At 52.7% G+C, this 13234-nt stretch overlaps 3 protein-coding genes across 4 annotated transcripts; 2 read left to right on the top strand and 1 right to left on the bottom strand.

Annotated features, from left to right (window-relative positions):
- The first annotated feature begins 98 nt into the window (after positions 1 to 98).
- On the top strand, positions 99 to 4009 carry LOC310645986 (histone deacetylase 8-like). 2 transcript variants are annotated; one of them, XM_083372137.1, is made up of 6 exons: positions 99 to 169; positions 1492 to 1598; positions 1732 to 1840; positions 2310 to 2482; positions 2950 to 3044; positions 3420 to 4009. In XM_083372137.1, exons 2-6 carry the CDS (start codon positions 1556 to 1558, stop codon positions 3987 to 3989), a joined length of 990 nt encoding a protein of 329 aa, XP_083228263.1. In that variant the 5' UTR covers positions 99 to 169; positions 1492 to 1555; the 3' UTR covers positions 3990 to 4009. The 2 variants fall into 2 exon arrangements, with proteins under 2 accessions (XP_083228263.1, XP_083228262.1); XM_083372136.1 differs by lacking the exon at positions 99 to 169 and having other exon boundaries at positions 182 to 1598.
- Positions 4010 to 4481: 472 nt separating this feature from the next.
- Positions 4482 to 9102, top strand: LOC310645993 (small ribosomal subunit protein eS4). The gene is made up of 7 exons (XM_083372145.1): positions 4482 to 4605; positions 5008 to 5085; positions 5764 to 5944; positions 6505 to 6602; positions 7322 to 7493; positions 7739 to 7896; positions 8929 to 9102. The coding sequence occupies exons 1-7, from the start codon at positions 4603 to 4605 to the stop codon at positions 9028 to 9030; spliced, it is 792 nt and encodes a 263-aa protein (XP_083228271.1). The 5' UTR covers positions 4482 to 4602; the 3' UTR covers positions 9031 to 9102.
- A 300-nt stretch (positions 9103 to 9402) lies between these two features.
- Positions 9403 to 11422, bottom strand: LOC310646005 (uncharacterized protein). Its single transcript, XM_083372163.1, has 3 exons — positions 11362 to 11422; positions 10549 to 10686; positions 9403 to 9932 (listed from the first exon to the last, which is right to left on the bottom strand). Exons 1-3 carry the CDS (start codon positions 11378 to 11380, stop codon positions 9766 to 9768), a joined length of 324 nt encoding a protein of 107 aa, XP_083228289.1. The 5' UTR covers positions 11381 to 11422; the 3' UTR covers positions 9403 to 9765.
- Positions 11423 to 13234: the final 1812 nt, after the last annotated feature.

Below are 13234 nucleotides of genomic sequence, written 5' to 3'. Positions count from 1 at the left end.
GCGCGGATGGCCTTTGCGCCCGGGAAGCCTCGCGGAGCTGCAACGTCTCTTTCCAGGGACGAAGCTTCGGGCTTCTGCTATCTGAACGATGCGGTGCTGGGGATCTTAGAGCTGCGCCGGAAATTTGACCGCGTCCTCTACGCTGACCTAGACTTACATCACGGGGACGGTAAGGCTCTTACTTCCTCCTTGCGCTAATGGCTGCAGGGCTATGCGGTCCTCCCCCTCTCCCCAGGGCTGGGGACGGAGGAGAGGGAGAGGGAGGCCTGCCTGGCCCGCAGAAGGGAGGCAGGCTCACTGTCCCAAAATGGGGCAGATCTTTTCACAAGTGGAAACGGTAGGCTCCGATGACAAGGAAGTGAATCTTGTTTGGGTGTCTGGATGAAACTGGATGCCTGTACACCCCCCCCCCCGCCTCGGGTGGGGTGAGCTTCTGATGAGAACACTCTGTTAAATGGGGAATGGGTCGATCTACATGTTCTCTGGGGTTCCTTCCAATCCTTTGATCCACTGATGAGAAGTTGCCCTGTTTTCCTTGGCTTCAGCCCTCCTCCTTTGCCTGTTTCTGGACTTTTTCTGTTACTTCTTTCGTTCCTTTAATGCAGGCATGTCAAACTGCCGGCCCGTGGGCCGCATGCATCACAATGAAACCGCACCCTCCCCATTGCCGGCAATGGGGAAAAAGTCACGATATGTTGCGTGACATCACATGACATCGCGAGTTTGACATGCCTGCTCTAATGCATCTCAGGGAAACTGGGCCTGCCCGTGTCCTGACGTAGTACAGGTAGTCCTCGACTCGCATCCATTCATTTAGTGACTATTCAAAGTTAAAGCAGCACTCAAAAAAGTGACTGACGACCACTTCTCACACAACCATTGCAGCATCCCCAGGGTCACGCGATCAAAATTCAGACGCTTGGCAACTGACTCGTTTTTATGTCGGTTGCAGTGTCCCGGGGTCATGTGAATGGGAAAGCCAGATTGACTTAACCGTGTTACTAACTTAACAACTGCAGCTATTCACTTAAGAACTGTGGTTGTAAAATAGGGCAAAACTCACATAACAATTGTCTCATTTAGTAACAGAAATGTTGGGCTCGATTGTGATCGTAAGTTGAGGACTACGTAGCAGAGCTGGTGGTGCTTGGCTAATGCTCCATTCAGCAACTGTTCTGAACGAGTGCAACTTGCGACTGGTTCTTGGAGTACTGGCCACCCTTGGTGGCCTCTGCTGGCTTCCAACGAGCAAAGTCCGTTGGGAGGGCCGGCCACGCAATGTCCTCCCTTAAAGACTGTGCCGATTGCTCAGCAGTGGCCACGGAGGTTGGAATTGCTCTCACTGGGAGGTAGGGTCACATGAGGTCGCGCTTTATGACTGTCCTATCCCGGTCCCAATTGCTATTGTTAACGGAGGACCCCCTGTAAAGGGCAGAGGGCCGGATGCTGAGTTCTGACAGGAGCAGGGTGAGGCCGGCTCCGGGTGCAAAGGAGCGCCTCCCCCTTTGCTGTCTGCGCAGGTGTCGAGGACGCTTTCAGCTTCACCTCCAAAGTCATGACGTTGTCTCTGCACAAGTTCGCTCCTGGATTTTTCCCAGGCAAGTGATTACTTTATCCAACTGGGTTCTGCCTGGCGGGATCCTTCTTGCTTGGCTTCTTTATGGGGGGAAAATAAAGGGTGGCCCACCCTTGGAGTTGTATGTACTAATCTGAGCATTTCCGCCTACTCAGGGACAGGAGATGTGACGGAGGTGGGCTTCGGGAAGGGGCGCTACTACAGCATCAACGTGCCCCTTCAGGATGGCATCAAAAATGAGACATACTATCAAATCTGCGAGGTGTAAGCACCTGCTCCCCAGGCACCTCCGTTGAGTGGGCTGCGCAGGTTCCCCGCCCCAAGGGAGGGAAGAGCCCAGAGGCTAAACGAGCCCTTCCCTGCCCTGGAATCTGGCTTGGCTTGCTTGCTCCCTCCCGGATGGCAAGAGGCCCCTCTCAGAGTCAGGAGATGTCAGGGGGCCTTTCCCCTTTTGGAGGGGCCCACACTGGAATTTCACCTTCCCAGACCTTCAGCTTTTTTGGCCCTTGGAACTGGTGGCATGTTTAGTGGAGTAAACATGGAGTATCTTATGGAGTATCCCGGGGCGCTACCTATTCTAGAATCTCTGCCTTTGTCCCTCCCTGGGCTCTGCCCCCCCTGCCCCAGTAGGGCAAAGGATCCTCAGAGGGATCCAGAGGGAGGGATGGCTGACCCTCAGCAGGGGAGAGAGGGGTCCAGCAGCTTCCCTCTTCCTTTCTGTCTCCTTCTGCAGGGTGCTGAAGGACGTGTATGCCGCCTTCTGCCCTGAAGCCGTAGTACTGCAGTTGGGAGCCGATACAATTGCGGGCGATCCCATGTGTGCATTCAACCTGACCCCGGAGGGGATCGGCAAGTGCCTGAGTTATGTGCTGCAATGGCAGCTGCCCACCCTTATCCTGGGGGGAGGTAAGCAAACAAGAACGCAAGTGTGGCACCAGCCAGCCAGGTGCATGGAAATGTAGATCAGACAAGAGCCTGTGGGTCAGCTGCACTGATCACAGTCAGTTTGTAAGCCCACTTGAAGTGCTCATTCTTTTGAAACTTGTAGTGGGAGGTGCTTCAACTTGGGGTACCCTGGAAACTTGATTTTTTAAAAGTCAAATTCTTAAGGTTCCATAGAGTTATAAATGAAATGGCCTCAGTACAATGTTCTACATCAAGTACAATGTTTTTTGCTGAGTCAGTGGAGTGGCTTGAATCAATTCTGCAAGTTACCGTTTGTGCCACTGAGGCAGTCAGCTCTGCAGCTTAAAGATGCTTCGTGTGTTCTACCTGGGACCAGAATGGACGTGATGGGGCAAGTACTTTTCACTTTCTTTTCTCTTTACCCTCTTCCTTATGTGATGTGGTGCCTCATTCCCTCCTGGAGACAGGAGGCTATCACCTTGCTAACACTGCCCGCTGCTGGACGTATCTGACTGGAGTCGTTCTGGGGAAAACGTTGCCCTCTGAAATTCCTGATCACGAGGTAAGGCTTCAGCTCCTTCCAAGCACAGGAAAAGGGCTGCCCTTAGTCGTGGGCTCCCTGTAAAAATAGCCTCTGGTTTATTTATCTCGGGTAGCCGAGACACCTGCAATACACACATGATGATGTAAGTTTGAGGGAATTCACCACTGCTCAAGGCTGGGCCTACTGTTGGTCCAGATGGGAATGCGGGGAGAAAGCAGTAGGCGGGCCCGGGGCTGCTGGACATGCACAGGCCACCCCAGGCTGACTCCTGGGAAAAGGCTTCCCTCTCCTTGTGGAGCAACGGCAGTGCTTGTTGGGATGCAGGGAGGGCAGATGGGGGCGCCAGGATTCTTCCCCTTTTCCCTTCAGCCTGACCTTCCTTCTCCCGAGCAGTTCTTCACGGAATACGGCCCTGACTATGTGCTGGAAATCACTCCAAGCTGCCGGCCAGACCGGAATGAGCCTCAGCGGATCCGGGAGATCCTCAGCTGTGTGAAAGGTGGGTCCTCTGCTCCACCCCTTTCCTTCCGGGTTGGAGGCGATTGGAGGGTGAGCCCTGAGGGCTCCAGCAGGAGACAGGCTTGGCGTGTGTCTCTTTGCAGGGAACCTGAAACATGTGACTTAGCGGGAAAGAGGGCTCCCTTCTCTCCAGAGCCACTGCACCTGGGAGCAGTTGTCAAAGAGTGCAGAGAAAGTGCATGGAAATGCTGGTGGGGGATTGGGAGCCCCTCAGGCTGTGGTCCTGGAGCTGTTTGTGCTACTTGGAGCAACAGGGTGTTCTGTTTAAAGGACAACCCCCCCACCCCACCCTGCCAGCCTGGACTTCCAGCCTCGTCTCTTGCACAGGCAGCTCATTTAGAAGGAGCGGAAGGCCCCCCAGCCCTGTGCCTCTTGGACTGGCAGGAGCACAGCAAGGAGAGACTCCACTCTGTTGGTGTTTTTTTTAACAGCTGTTTGCCTTGAAATAAAAAAAAAACGGATGACTTTGCCTCTTGTCCTGGTGTGTGGTCCTTACGTTCTCCTTGGACTAAGAGCTGTCAATAGTGGTTTCCATCTTGTGGCAATGAGTCCCACTGGTTTCATGGAGCAGAGTGAGCCTTAAGATTGCGGTTGATGGGAGTGACAGGGAGGAACATGCTCCCCCGCCCAGTGATTTCATAAAATTCAATGCAACTCCCCTTTGCTTTGTTTCTCCATATCCCAGTGAAGCATCCTCGGGCATTGCCCACGCCCAGGTTCCCAGGGTGGCTCTTTAGGCTCTGCAGTCAGCTGCCCCCCTCCCCCGTGTCTGGTAGTGCTGGCCTTGGCAGGAAGTTCCGGATGTGGCTTGCCAGTAGTGCCTGCAAAGTGGGCGCATGCGTGCTCTGGCTTTGGAGGGTGTTGAGCTGCGCGGCCGGCAAACGTGCGGGTGGAGGTGATGGAGAGCATCGGCTCTCGGAATAAGAACCACTGCTGGCCGCTTGGGGGAGCTGTTCGCTGTCGGCCCCGAGACTCTGGACGCGCGGAGCCGCCGTACTTCAGCCCGGATATCCGGCCCGCTGTGGAAGCAGCGGCCCTTTCTTGACGGAGCGCGGCCATGGTGAGTACGCGGCTCTTGGCTCGCTCCTCCCGGAATCCCTCGCCATCCGTCGGCCAGCTCTGAGCGAAGCGCCTCGGTTGGCGGCAGGTGCACCAGCCGCCCGGCAGGGACCCCCGCGGCCGCTATTTGGCAGCACGCGCCCTTCCTGTTGCGGGCGGGACCCCAAGGAAGGCCGGCTTCCGAAGAAGCGAACGGAGGGGCTGGGTCGTCCCCGCACCCCGCCTGTTCCAGGCCAGGAATCCCGGCTGGACTGCCGCAGCTCCGTTCAAGGGCGGCTGCGTTTCGGGGGCCCCGGGCGGTTTCCGGGGATGGGGCCCGAAGCGTCTGGAAGGGGCTGGCTGGTCTTACCCGACCTCGCGTCCGCGGCGCATCTGTAACTGCTGCTTTGCGCGGTTCTTGCAGGCTCGTGGACCCAAGAAGCACCTGAAGCGGGTGGCTGCTCCGAAGCACTGGATGCTGGACAAGCTGACGGGAGTCTTTGTAAGCTCGCCCGTTTAAGCACGCTGCGTTTTGGGGAGGGGGGACGATTCCCTGTAACGTGGCCTGAAGGGGCCCGCTGGCGCCGCTACGACTCTTGTGCTTGGTCGTGTGGAGCCCCCAAGCTTTGAGCGATTTGCAAAGGTGCGGTCATAATAGAGGCCTTCCAGTACAGGGATCCTTCCTGCATTCTTACTCCAAACCACAACTTTGGTGCGTTCTTGTTAAAATAATGCCACAATTTATGTAGGTGGCATGCACTGAGTGGAGGAGGAAAGGAGTCTGCTGAGTGTTTGCTTTTCCTATAAAAGGCTGCCTACGATTGAACTTGTGACCCTCCCTGGTTTTCTTTCCTATGTGCTGAAGAGAGAATGCCTCTCGCTTTTTTACTGGACAATGAAAGCAGGAGGCCCAATGTAATTCTATGGTCAGAGGGGTTAGGAATAGGAGGGGGAGGAAGCGCACTGGGAGATGCTGAGACCCTTGCACCTATCGTGGGCAAGAGCTGAAATATTAAGCAGGCAGTGCAGGCAAAAGCTCGTTATCTTGAATAGCTTGGGGTTGAGCTACATAAACGGTGAATGGTTTTATGGTTCACTCCAGCTTTATGCCAATCCCTGAAACAGCTTTGTGGGAATATTGTGGCTTGTGTGTGACTTTCCATTGTCTTTGGATTTACAGGCACCCCGTCCATCAACAGGACCCCACAAACTGAGGGAATGCCTCCCACTTATCATTTTTCTCAGGAATAGGCTTAAGTACGCCCTGACTGGTGATGAGGTCAAGAAAATATGCATGCAGCGGTTTATCAAGATCGATGGCAAAATCCGCACAGATATTACCTATCCGGCTGGATTCATGGGTTAGTGAAAGTTCGTGCTGGGCTGTGGAGGGCAATCTGTAGATTAGAAGAGGGAAATGTGACTTTTTGATACTTCCGCAAGAATGCTGCTCTTCCTGGATACATAGTTCTGTTGTATTGATTCTAATTGATAGTGTCCGTTCCACAAATAGTCTATCCAGCACTAACAACTGGGTGTCTTCAGTTGTTAGATCTCAATTTCAGTAAGCCAGGGCAGTTTTTCTGTAAAAGTGGTTATTGGAACCAGCCTGGCCCATTTCCATTATGCAATTGCCTTCACTTGCTTCCAGTGTTCCCCAGGTGGGCTCTGACTTGCTTTGGCCTCTTTACCTGGATAGTTACTCGTGCAGCCTTTTGTCTTTGAGGTGTGCCATGTTTTGCGCTCCAGATCTCAGAAGAGTCGAAACCTGTCCGGAGATCTGAAGAAGCAACACACCAAAAGTCAAAATCATGCAGTGCCAAAGCCGTGTGTGCCTCCTTTCTCTTTTGGAAGCTAGGGACACGTCTCCCAATGCCTTTGTTTTTGGCTGATTCCTTGACCGACACATTCTTCTTATCAGATGTGATCAGCATTGAAAAAACAGCTGAGCATTTCCGCCTTGTGTATGATACTAAGGGACGCTTTGCTGTTCACCGCATCACACCAGAAGAAGCCAAGGTAAGCTTGCTAGCCGACCAGTATTGGAAAGGCAGAATTGTATTCCTTGACCGTGAAACTGAATAAATATCGATCAGAACAAACGTGCTCTGAAACTGGGACATTGTTGTGCCTGAACATTTTTCCTCATGTTTTTTTTGCCAGACTTAATAGTTTGTTGTTGTCTTTTTTAAATCCTGTTTTGGAGGGTGGTGAGTAAAATTGACCTCTGAACTTTCTGAATAGCAAATGGGTGGGGAAAATGCCTTCATTTCCTGGAGTGTGTCTTGCCAGTTTCCTGCCCTGAATGCTGAGGGGATCTTGGCTGGTACTGTCTTCAGAAATGGTTTTTCATGCTAGGCCTTGAATCCCAGGATAGGCTGAGATTTGTTGTGATACTTCCCGGCTGATACAGTTTGAGAGCTTGTGATAACACAGTCAAATCTGATGCAAACCTTGGACCTGCTCCCAGGTCCAAATGATTAGCAGAAGCTCCTTGATCCTATCCAGATCCTCCACCAACTCTGCTGCCTGAAGGAAAGGATTGGGACAGGTGGGCTCTAGGTCACCTCCCATGCTCTAAGCAGCAGGGTCTACTTCCTGACTTAATGATAGTTGGCCAGCAAATCAACAATAGGGCAAGACTGTTTGCTGTGCTTTTAGCAGCTTTGTATGGCAGAAGCCCAGTCTCGTGAAGAATTCCTGGCCCAAGTAATTCTCTCTGTTGATTGTCTTCCCAGTACAAGCTGTGCAAGGTTAGAAAGATCTTTGTGGGCACCAAAGGAATTCCTCACCTTGTCACTCACGATGCCCGAACAATCCGGTACCCAGATCCCCTCATCAAAGTGAATGACACTATCCAGATTGATTTGGAGACGGGCAAGATTACAGATTTTATCAAGTTTGACACAGGTTTGTTTTTAAGTGACTTAACTGGGATGGTCCGGTGGGTCTGTTTTCAGGGGTTGTAGTTTGTGTCTTGAAGTGTCTGCCATGGAGAGCAAAAAAACACCTGCTCTCTAGATGTGGATGAGAAGCAGCTTTTTTGGAATAGGAGCTGTGTTCCTGAAAGCCGTGCTGAGCCAAGGGTTAGCCTTTGATTAGAGAACCGAGATGATTGTATGTGCAACTTCTTACTGTTATTTTTCCACCTGCAGGCAACTTGTGCATGGTGACTGGAGGAGCTAACTTGGGGCGTATTGGTGTAATCACCAACCGGGAGAGGCATCCTGGCTCATTTGATGTGGTTCATGTTAAGGATGCTAATGGCAATAGCTTTGCCACCAGACTGTCTAACATCTTTGTGATTGGAAAGGTAAGCTGCTGGCAGCGGTTCTGCTATGCATGGTAGGGAATTCACCAGGTGCTTATCACGACCTCCTTTGAGTGCTAACCCCACTCAGCAAAGACATGTACAAGAAGAGCCATTGTCGACTCTCCTGACTTGTGGGGGAGGGGCCTGGGCCTGCCGTCTTCCTTCCCTCCTGGCTGAGCAACTGTGGTTTTGATTTCTACCTGCCAAGAGGGAATTTGTGCAAAAGGATACATTTTCAAATCATAAGTCATAATTTTATATTTCTGAATTTTTATTAAGAATTTGATAAATTAGCAAATTCTTAATCAGTTCAGAAATCATGAAATTATTCAGTATAGCTTTGAAACGGAAGTCTAAATATCCTGAATAGTCCAAATACCCTTGAAGAAAGATTGCTTTAGTCTTTTTGTAATAGAGAGAACTGTGTTTTTTAAAAATGAGTTGGGGCATGAATGTTCACAGATGGGAGCATTAAAGACAGATGTGATTAGTTAGGTAACTTCATCTAGCGCAGGCATGTCAAACTCGTGATGTCGCGCAATGTATTGGCGACTTTCCCCATTGCCGGCAGTGGGGTGGGCACGGTTTTGGCATGACGCATTTGGCCCATGGGCCGGGAGTTTGACATGCCTGATCTAGGGCTTGAGCTGGTATCAGTGCACGTGGTGAGAGTTGTCTGGGGTTTTTTCCCCCCCTCCTATCAATAATTTGTTTCTAGGTTTGTTAGATTGGATCTCAGATGCTTAATCTGGGAAGCGCTGAAAACCTCCATTTCTGATCTGTTCCATGCTGATCTGGTTATTTTGGGAGTGGTCCAGTGGCTTTCCAGACATAAATCTTGCTGAGCTGGAAGTGGATTGTGGTGTTCTGGAACGTCTAGAACCCCTTCAGCTGGGCCCAAAATTACTGACCACCTCTCAAGCAACCAGATTGTTATGGTTTGGAAGAAAGATGGGAAGTTTTGATTCTAGCTTTCCCAGTAATGGCAGGACAGCATATTTCCCCCTAACGTATTTCCCTTTCGAACGTCAGGGTAACAAGCCTTGGATCTCCCTGCCTCGCGGAAAGGGAATCCGCCTGACTATTGCTGAAGAGAGAGACAAGAGGCTAGCGGCTAAACAGAGCAGCGGCTGAGGCCCTGAGGTGCTGTGCAAAGCCCAGTCCAGATTGATTTCCGGTTTGATAAATAAACCTTTTCCATACTTCTCTGGGCTTTAATCTTCTCGTCTTGCCTTGGCTGTCCTAGAGCCTTTGTGTGTTCTGCAGTAGAAAATATTATGACATTGGAGGCGGGGGGGGGATGGAATTTCACAAGACCTCAGTTCTCAGGCCAGGGTGCCTTTTGCTATTCTCATTTTTCTTGGGTTAGTGGCCAATTCTGGCAGAGGTGAGTTTTCAGTCAAATATTTCTGGCCTCACCTAAGGCATTTTGTTCCTACGCCCACAAGAGTGAGATCCTTTTTAGTCTGTTCTTCATGAAAGAAACAGCCAGATATGTGATGAAGCTCAGTCTAGATTTTATTAACGTGTGTGTCTGCCTGTGAAGGGAATATTCCAAAAGCATTGGAGATGGAGGAAGAGGAGGCGCTAACTGAAGAAACTACGGTTGGTTACAGTGGTTTTATCCTTAGCAAGTCTTACACTTTTACTAGGTCAGCTCTTTCTGGCAGTTCTTTATAAATCTCTTTACAAAAAGGATCTTGATTCAGGCCGCACAAGGATTTGAATCTGGGAATAGAACAACTACACTGGTCCTGCATTGCAAAAATCTCCGAAGTGAGATCTTGGGGGCTGCAGATGATTGCTTGGGAAGGTTGACCAGAATATCCCACCTTCGCTGATTTCCAGGGTTACCAGGGTTGGCCGTAGTCACGTTTGCTTTGGATGGCATCCGATGTTCCCCTTGCCGTGTCCCAAATCTAGACTTTGCAGTGAACGGCCAACCTCTGTGTGCTCGGAGTCTTCTGAGCATAACAGATGCTCTGAGTCCTTGGAGGCGAAGCTGCTGGAGTCGCTTGCACCAAAGTCGCTGTCATCTGGAAACGGCAACAGCAGAAACTTTGTGATTGGCAGCCAAGCGTCCCACCTGAATCCTGCACAGGGGTGGGAGGAGCCGAGCGCTTCCCTTTGGCCACTGTTTATCCAGATCAAAAGAGCAGCAGCGGGTCAGTCACTGTTCCCTAGGGAACTCTGTGAGGAAGGGGGGACCAATCAAAGCCAGCAATAGCAACCTGGACCAGGTAAGGATGGGGTAACTGGCAGAGGAAGGGGTGGCAAGGAAAAGGTTTCAGAGGTTGAAATGGTAACAGAAAATAGTGGGGACAAATAAGGTTCTCTTGGGCAACTGAATATCTCAGTTTCCAATGAAGGGTTGTGTTGCAGCCCATCCTAGAATTAATGACCCTACCGGGCTAACCAAAATGTGGTGTGCTAGTTTGTGTAGCGCTGGCTGGCTCGGCTCTGGATAGTTGTAGGCTAGACCAAGGGGTCCAAGCAAGCCTCATCTGCAAGCAAGATGTCCCATGCTGCTGCTAAGGGAGGCCTGGAGGTGCCCCTATTGCCGGAGGAAGGGGGACTTCTTGGAGTCCTCCACTTGGTCAGGCAAATGGAGCCGAAGGGAGCCATTGAAGCTATGGGTCAGAGTGGCCTCACCTATCTGCTTCTGCAAGCTCCCAGGGGCTGAAGAGGACTTGCTGTCTTGCATGGCCCATTCAAGAGTGTCCACTGCATCGGCCAGGGCGGCTTCTTCCGAGTCCTCAAAGTCTCTGGGCTCCCAGTTGCTCTCAGAAGCTGCGAGGAGGAAAGGGAAGTGGGTTAGTCTGGGCTGGGACAGGTGCTTCGTTCCCCAGAGCCTTTCCCAGCCCTGAGCCTTTGGCGCTCTTTAAGAAAGATCCTGATCTTGACAGGGTGCTGGGTTCAAAGAGTAGAGTAAGAAAGGTGCGGGTGGCTTCCTGAAGCTTGATCCAGCCCTCCTGCCCAGGCAGGCGTGGTGCTGCCAGACACGGTGTCAAGGGGGCGATGGGGTGGGGCAGCAAATGTTGGGGGGGCTGGTGAGAAAAGGAGAGTGTCCCCTGAGAAGCTGGCATCATCTGTGGGCAAAGCATGGAGGCTTGCTGTCCTGCTTGCTCTCTAGGAAATGCCTTCTCAAAGTTTGGTCTCCCATGTTATTAACACTGGCTGGGGCTGATGGGTTACAGGATTTTCTAGCTTCACGGTTTACTCCAGACTGCATTAAACTGCCAAACTCACACAGTAGGTTTTATAAGTTCCCCCCCACACTATGACATTTCAGGTTCACTGTTTCGTTGAGCTTAGCAACGGAGGGCACGTGTGCCTGCTTTACTGCAAAGTGGGGCAGGGGAGCCATACTAGTCTAGGGTGGCAGAGGAATCTGGGAACAGCTTTTCAGCACACTATTACAAGGCAGAAGCCTTTGGGAGCCTGTGTCTGATGAAGGGAGCTTACAGGTGTCGGTTGCCTCCATGTTGATAGGGAGATCTGCATCTGAGCTGCTGCAGACAGAAGAAGTGCTCGTTTCCTCAAAGTCGGCCGAGTATTGCGAAGCACTGCTGCAGAAGCTCAGGCTGTCTGCAAGGTTCTGGCTGTGCTGTAGAGAGGGGAGCCAGGCAGAGCTGGGTGCCTCAGCTGGACCGCTCGGGGAGCTCAGGGTGCCCGCTGTGCCAGCCTCGGGCAAACTGGGCTGAGCCCCCTCTCCTTTGGGAGTGGCTTCTGGCTGCAACTGGCAGGGTAGCCGGGGGTCCCGGTGGAGGAAGTAAAGGCTGAGGTGCTGCTGGACGTAGGGGAAGGTGAGAATGGTGCTGGCACTGGGCCGGGCTTCGGGATCCTTCTGCAGGATGCTTTGGATCAGGCTGTGCAGGGGGGCCGGGTAGCAGGCCGGGACAGGGCTGGGGCTGGAGTTCACAATCTTGTGGAAGAGGCTGATCATGCTGAATGCCTGAAAGGGCGGCTGCAGAGCACACATCTCAAAGAGGACACAGCCCAAGGCCCAGATATCCGCCTTGGAACTGTAGGGCAGATCTCTGCAGAGCTCAGGGCTGAGGTAATAGGGCGTGCCCACAAAGGTGCTGGCTAGTTCCAAGGTGCCATCCATCACCTTGGAGATGCCAAAATCCCCCAGCTTGAGAATGCAGGTCTGGGTGAGGAAGACGTTGGAGGCTTTGATGTCCCGGTGCAAGATCCTCAGGGCGTGGATGTACTGCACTGCCAGAGCCAGCTGCACGAACCACCGCATGATGACTCTCTCAGGGAAGGGTCCCCCTTTCTGGATGTGCTGGTCAAGGGAACCCCCGTCGCAATACTCCTGCACAATGAAAACATGCGCCTCCTCGGTGTCCAGAAAGTGGCCGTGGCAAGCCACCACGTGGGGGTGCTGCAGCTGCCGCAAAATGGCCACTTCCTGCAGGATAGCCTCCTTACTGCGCAGCCGCTTCCCGGGCACTGTCTTGACCTTCTTGACCGCAAAGAGCTGCTTCGTCCTGGCGTTCCTCATCAGGAAGACCTCAGCGCTGGAGCCCTGACCAATGCTGAAGATGGGCTCATACTGTTCCATGTTGCCCTGCCGAGGCTCCTCTGCCCATGACCACCGGGCCGACCCCTCCCTTTACCCATGGCCGGAGGGAGAGAGGGCCAGGAGCAGGGGTCACTCAGCCACCAGCCTGGCCTGGGCTTCCAGGGCATGGCTGAAGCCAGGCCAGAGTGTGGCAGGGGAGCCTGCATCATAAGAATGACTATGACACCGCCCCCACCCACCCCAAGCTGGTCTCAGCTGCAAGGCCAGGGAAGGAGCCAAGTCAGGGCCCACGAGAAGGGGAGGGGGATCGGGAGGACCCTCCTCAACTTTCTCTGCAGTTGCCAAGTGAATCCCCTTCTGATGCGCAGGCAAGGGATGTCAGCAGCCCAGGGTGCAAGCAACACATTTGGGAGTAAAAAGTATCAAGCGCGTGCTTTCTATGGCCCCTTCCTCACATCCCCCAAAGAGCACCCTGGCAGCATTTTTCCCATTGTTGTCATATCCCTGGTGGGGGGCAACCAACTCCTCCCAACCCCTCATTGAGAAGATGGACTCTCCACAGCTGTTCTGCTGCCATCAAGGTTGGGCACTCCCAACCCTGTCCAAGGCTTGGTCACGCCAGGTGGCCAGTAACCAAAGCGGGCCAGGTGGCCTTCTCAATGGGGACAGCCGGCTTTTAGCCATCTTTGTCACCCTTTAGTGGCACACTGCTGGGTGATGGAGAAAGCCTCAGGCAGCCTTTGAACAGGTGGGTCCCACTGTGACAGTCCACCCAAGTGACCAGACCCAATCCACTGCTCCCCAGGT

Source organism: Vipera ursinii (assembly GCF_947247035.1).
Source record: "Vipera ursinii genome assembly, chromosome: 12".
Taxonomy (NCBI): domain Eukaryota; kingdom Metazoa; phylum Chordata; class Lepidosauria; order Squamata; family Viperidae; genus Vipera; species Vipera ursinii.
This window is presented reverse-complemented; position numbering and strand designations above follow the sequence as displayed.